Genomic DNA, 6,863 nt, shown 5'->3' with positions numbered 1-6,863 from the left:
CGCGCTGCGCCCTTTCCGCGAGAAGAAAGTGTATATGAAAGAATAACAGCGCGGAAGAGATTGGAGGGGGGGGCTCTTGCGCTTCCTCCCCTTGCCGGATTAGGCAGCGGGATGGTCCCCAGGTGGGGGGCAGCGGAGGAAGCGGAGCGGCGCTGAGCGGAGCCTCCGCGGGCGGCGCGGGGAGGGCGGGGGCCGGGCCGGGGCCGGGCCCGGGGCCGGGCCGGTCCATCCCGCCCCGCGCCTGGCTCCGGCGGAAAGCAGAGGAGCCATTGCGCAAGGGACAGCGGGGAGGGATGCGCAGGGCGCTGCCGCCGCCCCGCCGCCGCCCGCCGCGCTGAGGAGGTGCCCGGAGGACTGCAGCTCCCACCGCCCCCCCGCTCTCCCCCTGCGGGGCACCCCCCGCCCCGGTACCCACCCCGCCCGGCTCCCCCCCCTTCCCTCCCAGCCTCACCCCACCCTGCCCCATTCCCCTCCCTCCGCCAGATGACCACCGAGAGCGGCCAGCAGCGGCTGGAGCCCCCCGTCCCTCTCCGCTCCTGCAGCCCGGCTCCCGGAGCTCTCCAGATGAGCCGGCCGCCCTCCTCCGCCCTGGAGACCTCCACCTCCTCTTCCTCTACCTCCACCTCCTCCTCCTCCTCCTCCTCCTCGGCGGCGGCGGCGTCCTCCAAGAGCAAGAAGGCCAGCTCGGGGCTGCGGCGGCCCGAGAAGCCCCCCTACTCCTACATCGCCCTCATCGTCATGGCCATCCAGAGCTCGCCCTCCAAGCGCCTGACCCTCAGCGAGATCTACCAGTTCCTGCAGGCCCGCTTCCCCTTCTTCCGCGGCTCATACCAGGGCTGGAAGAACTCCGTGCGCCACAACCTCTCGCTCAACGAGTGCTTCATCAAGCTGCCCAAGGGCCTGGGCCGCCCGGGCAAGGGCCACTACTGGACCATCGACCCTGCCAGCGAGTTCATGTTCGAGGAGGGCTCCTTCCGACGGCGGCCCCGCGGCTTCAGGAGGAAATGCCAGGCGCTGAAGCCCATGTACCGCATGATGAACGGGCTGGGCTTCGGCGCCTCCATCCTCCCGCAGGGCTTCGACTTCCAGGCGCCCCCCGCCTCCCTCGCCTGCCACTCCAACGGCTACAACCTCGACATGATGCCCAACGCCATGGCCAGCGGCTACGAGGGACTCAGCGGCGGCCACCACGTCCCGCACATGTCGCCCAACCCCGGCTCGACCTACATGGCCAGCTGCCCGGTGACTGCCAACGGGGACTACGGCCCCGACAGCAGCAGCAGCCCCGTGCCCTCCTCGCCGGCCATGGCGAGTGCCATCGAGTGCCACTCGCCCTACACGAGCCCTTCGGCTCACTGGACAGCCTCGGGGGCCTCGCCCTACATAAAGCAGCAGGGCCTCCCCGCCGCCAACGCCGCCTCCTCCGGCATCCACTCCAGCGTGCCCTCCTACTCCCTGGAGCAGGGCTACCTGCACCAGAGCCCCCGCGACGACCTCTCAGGTAGGGGCGCGGAGGGGCGGCGGGGAGCGCGGAGCCGGCGGGGGCTCGTCCCGGCGAGGCGGGTTTGGCGCGGGGAACCCCCGACCTCCACGGCGTAGGAAAAAGAGGGGCATTGTCTGAGAGAGGGAGGAAAATACGCGTGGGTTGGAGCGCTTCTCTTTCGGCACAGGGGGGATGCCCGAGGGGGGGCTGTGGGTACGGCTGCGAGCATCCCTCCTCCTTGCCCAGCGCCAAGAAGGAGCGCTCTGAGGAAAAGCCCAGCTCCGGCCCGGCTCGCACGTTCTTCCCCCTCGGTGCCTGCCACATGCGGGGGGCTGCGGGAGCTGAGCAAGCCCCGGCCGCCCCGGGCTGCGGCTTCACTTGGCGGGGAGCGCAGCCAGGCATCGCCGCCGCCTCGGTAAACCACGGTCCGCAGAGGCACGTCGCGGGAGTGATCAAAAAAGGCGTTAAATATCATCCCCTAAACCCTGCGGGGAGGGGGAGGGGGGGGACGGGACGGAGGGGGGGGACGGAACACCAAAACCAGAAACAAAACTAAAACCAAACAAACCCACCGAAAATCAAAAAACCAAAAACCCCAACGGCTTATCTTGAAAAATGCGGGAGAGGTTAAAGCGGATCCACTGTATTTCTGCAACCGGAGAGAAAGAGTTTTGTGGTCTCTGTCTCCCACCCCCCCACCCCCCGCCCCGGCCGGTGATTACAGACAATGTCTGCTCAGAAAAATCCGAGCACAAAAATGGGTAAAAGATGTTGGGCTCTTACGGGGAAATTTTCCAAATAGCCCTTTTAAACGTGGGTCCCGGAGGTTAAGCAAACAAAGACAGTCTGGGCTGGACCACACCGAAGAGGATTTTAGCCTGACTTAACCCCTATGAGAGCCGGGTCTTGTTCAATTTTATGGGAATTTCAACAAGTAACAAATACAGGCGACCCTCAACTCTGGCTTCCCCCCCCCCCCTCCGCCCCCTCCTTGGGCGCCTGTCAATCACTCTCCTGTCCTTCTGCGAGCCCCGCAGCCCGCCCCGGCCTCTCCACAGCCCGCTGCCGCGGCGGGAAGGGCGGGCCGGAGCCCCGCCGCAGGGGAAACCGCTTTGCCATCACCGCAGAAGGGACGGGGGGTGTCAGGGGAGAGCAAGCGCTTGCAAATTTTCCTCCCTTAGAAAGAAAAGAAAACAAACAAACAAAAAAATCCAAAGCCACAACCCCCGAAACCGTGAATAGCCCTGCCGTGACACCAGAGAGGCGGCTGCGGAGCGGGTCGCCGGCGCAGAGGGCTGGGGGGACGCGGTGCCTCCCCAGGTGGGCTCCGTGCCCACCGGTCTCTGCTGTTGAAGTTTAAACCCACTTTTCGGAGATTCAGGTCGTCCTTCCAAGTGGTTATGAGGGCCGGGGCGAGAGGCCGGCGGGTTCACAAGGGCATCCCCCGGCGAAACACGTACCTTTACCGTTTGGAACTTCTGCTTTGCTTTGTTGTTGTTGCTGTTGTTACCTGGATTTTTTTTGTTTCTTTTATTTTCCTTCCCTTTGTACTATTTTCCTCTGTTTGTTTTACTCCTTGCAGCCCCGCGGGCCGCTGTGCAGGGCCCACGGGGCCACGCGTGGCGCGGGAGTGGGGCTGGCCCGGAGAGCGGGGCTGTGTGGCTGCTGCCCCCTCCTCCTGCCAGACACCGAGGTGGGAAAAGCGATTCCTGGAGAGAAATGTTCATTTCGAAGCAGTCCAGAAACGGCTCATGAAAACAAAAAGCGGAGGGAGAGAGAGGAAGGGATCTGGTCCCCCCGAAGCCTCCACCACGGTTTCCGAGGCTGAGGCAGTTGTTTAAATCCGAATTGTTTCTGTTCAAGGACGGTATACACTCAGACGGACCGATGGACTCTTTCTTAATGCCGACGATGAGAGTCCGTTTCCAGCAGCTCAGATTTAATGTCCTCAATTTGCAAAACGGCATTTCTTCGCTTATTTTCTACAGCTTCAGGATCTGGGGTCGGGACTTTAGTGGAAGACATTCCCACTCCTTGGTTAACTAAAAAAACCCTAAAACCCAAACCTAACCTAACTTTTTTTTTTTTTTTTTTTTTTTTCCCCGTGGATCCAATCCTCATTCGTGTGTGCTACGTAAAATCTCCGCGGCACAAACGTTTTAGTAGAGTGAAAGGAGATGGGAAAAAACGATCCCAGCTCCTTTATTCGTAATTATTACCATCAATAATCTTTCTCCTCCTCTCCCCACAAAAGCAGTAGCACGTGAATTTCGCCTTTCTCTTAGTTAAACGCAAAGCAAATTCGGTGGCAACCACTGTTGATCGGTCAATAATCCTCTACTCATGACAACGACAGGGCGGGCTGAAAACCTTGAATTTGCATCAGACCCAAGAATAAGAGAGGAAAAAATTGGAAACAGGAGGCTCGGTTCTGCTAAAAGGGTTTTGAAGCTGGGGGGCGGGGGGAGGATTTTTTTCGCACGCTATTAAATCCTGCTAAATGATTGAATCAGGATTGTAATAAAGTGCCCCGGTTTATGGTGAGCATACCAGCAGGGTTATTAGAAAGCCGAGGAAATCCAGCGAAATAATCACTTTTATAAAGTGAGCTCTGCGGGGTGAAGGAGGGGACAGTGCCGGAGGAGCCGGGCTGTGCGTGCCGCCGCCAAGGGCTCGGCTCCGCCATCCTGGCGAAAACTGGGGACGTCTCCCCCCCTCCTTTTTTTTTTTTTTTTTTTTTTTTTTTGGTCTCGCTATCCTTTATTCTATTTTGCTGCCTTTTTTTTTTTTTTCCTTTTTTTTTTTTTTTTCCTTTTTTTTTTCTTCTGCTTTTTTTTTTTCTTTTCTTTCTTTGACCCTCGGTCAGATTTGACAGGATCCCGCTAGCCGAGTTTGACATCCACACGCCAAAACAAATCCCTCTCTGGCTCTACCCTGCGGGCCTTGCTCAGGCAAAGCTCCCCTCCCCGCCGGATCCAGTAGGAACCCTGCCAGGCTTAAAGATCCCAGCACGGCCCTACGGCGCGGGGCTGGGGAAGTGGGGGGGGGGGGAATCTCTCACGCGGCCCTGGGACTTTGTCCCCCCGAAAGGCTGCCTTAGGCTGTGGGAAATAAAAATGGGAATTTGCAAGGTCATTTACACGTCGGTGCCACGGATGTTGTTGATGAACCGTGGGGTGTTCTCGGACTATCTCGTGTTTATGAAAGCACACAGGCAAATAGGTGCGCACGTTCGTACACGCACGCACACACGCATACATAAATACAGTATCAACACGCAAACAGATCGTGGTTGCAATTCAACCTGTTGCCATTTCAAGTGAAAAGCAGAAGCCACGCAGGAACGAGATAGGGAAGGGGAAAAGGGAGCAAAGATGGGAATCAGGGTCAAATGGATGCGGCGCGTCCAGAAAAAAGGCTAAAGTGGCATCGCCTCCTGACACACGCTCACAATCCCTCATCTACACCCCAAGCAGAAGCTGATCTGACCCTCCACGCAGAAAAATACGCAGGCAGAGGGGCAGAGAGCCATCAGTGCGTGTGTGCCCACACGGGAAGGATGCTCTGAGATACGCGTGCACCCGGGATACGGCCATGCGTGTGCCCGTGGGCATCCTCCTCCGCCCGCCTTCCTCTCCCCAGCCTGCGTGCCACGCCGTTGTGTAGTTTACAACCTCCCCCCAGAGCGGGCGCGGAGGCTCGTACGAGCACGGTGGAGCCCCGACCCCACCCGATGGGGGGATCTCCGGGCGATTCCAGTCCCCGCCTCACTCGGGGCGACGGACCAGCCGCTCCTTTTGCCCTGCGGGCGGGGCAGACTTTGTCCCGGGGGAGCGCCCAGCTCGCTGCCGGGGAAGCCAGAGGGGAGCTCCCAAACTCAGCAGGAGGAGGGGGAGGGGGGAGCAGGAGCTTGTCGTTCCCGGTTGGGGGGAGCTCTGCTCCCTGCGACTGGGGCAGAAAGGGCCGCTCCGCCCGAGCAGAACCTTCCCACCTCTGAGCAGCTCTTGTTATTTCCTTCTCTTGCAGTGGGATTGCCTCGCTACCAGCATCACCCCTCTCCGGTGTGTGACAGGAAAGATTTTGTCCTCAATTTTAACGGCATTTCTTCGTTTCACCCGTCCGCTAGTGGATCTTACTACCACCACCACCACCACCAAAGCGTCTGTCAAGACATCAAGCCCTGCGTGATGTGAAGGCAGCGCCCCAACAGAGACAATCAGGTGGCATTGAACAGAGCCGAGGTATAGACGGACCCACGCAGATAAATATAATGTGCACTCTGATAGCATTGATAGTACACGAGTCACTTAGCAAAGTTACCTAAGGAAGCAGTGTTTTCGGTCCCCCTCCATCCCTTGAAGGACACGTACAGCCGATATAACGCTCCAAAGCTCTTCCTAAAAGAAAAATGCCGTGTGTGATGTTCTGGGTTAGGTGGGACGTAAGCGTCCTTACGCCAAGTCTGACCACCCTAATCATTAACCGCCTTTCTGTGATCTCCTAAAGAATCGAACTTTGGGAAAGGGAACCATCTGATATGTTCTTGTACGAGAAAGTGTCTTTGAATAGGAAAAATAAATCTCCCAGCTCAAGCACCTGTGAGGACTCCCCCTTCTGTTGCTGCGTAGCGGGAAATTTACTTATTTCTTTTTTCCTCTCCCCGAGCCCCACCAAGGACACTTTGTATGGACTTCAGCACCGACCGATCGATATTATTAAAACAGTATTGTTTAGCCCTTTCGTGTATAGACTTTAAGAAAAGTTCCCGGTTTTTCCCCAGTATTGCAGCAATACAACGTTTTGGTTTTTTATTTTTACAAAGGTTGTTTTCTACCACAATATTTTTTAAAAAATTATTTTAAATAAATCTCGTGTATACTCACACACTATTGCTTTAAAAGGAGAATATATTTGCACTTATGTATACTTTTTACAGTTTGCCAAAATATTTTGATGTACAAATTATTATTTTTTTTTCCAATAAAATGTATATAAACGACTATGCACCGGACAGGCACTTATTTTCCCTCGGCTCCTTCTGGGAAAACGATTCCACTCCAGCACCCGCGATTGTTAAAGCTGCAACCCCAAACCCTCCAGCCGCTGGAGGCGGAGGAGGGGAGCGAGCGGTAGACCTGAGGGGGCCAGTGCGGTGGTCTCTGGGCTGCACCTCCCGCCCTCACCCACTTCCCACCCTGCTTTCCCCCGCTGCTGGACAGACTTTGAAATAACCGGGGCAGTGGAGACAAAAGCAGTAGGGTCCAGTCTGCCCACTCCTCTCTTCGAGGGTTCCCCCGGGCCCGAAACGCCCTCCCCGCTGCTAGGGCTGTGTGCAGGTGCCCCCGTGTCTCCGTGTCCCGCCTGCCCACCCAGCCCCGTC

The 6,863-nt window shown here is 57.6% G+C and overlaps 1 protein-coding gene across 1 annotated transcript; it reads left to right on the top strand.

Annotated features, from left to right (window-relative positions):
* Nucleotides 1–293: 293 nt before the first annotated feature.
* FOXF2 (forkhead box F2) lies at nt 294–6,380 on the top strand. Its single transcript, XM_074897883.1, is given in 3 exon segments — nt 294–323; nt 325–1,501; nt 5,510–6,380. Coding segments are annotated over 3 exon segments (1,374 nt in total). The 3' UTR covers nt 5,677–6,380.
* The last annotated feature ends 483 nt before the right edge of the window (nt 6,381–6,863 follow it).

This window comes from Athene noctua, chromosome 2, assembly GCF_965140245.1.
Source record: "Athene noctua chromosome 2, bAthNoc1.hap1.1, whole genome shotgun sequence".
Lineage (NCBI taxonomy): Eukaryota > Metazoa > Chordata > Aves > Strigiformes > Strigidae > Athene > Athene noctua.
This window is presented reverse-complemented; position numbering and strand designations above follow the sequence as displayed.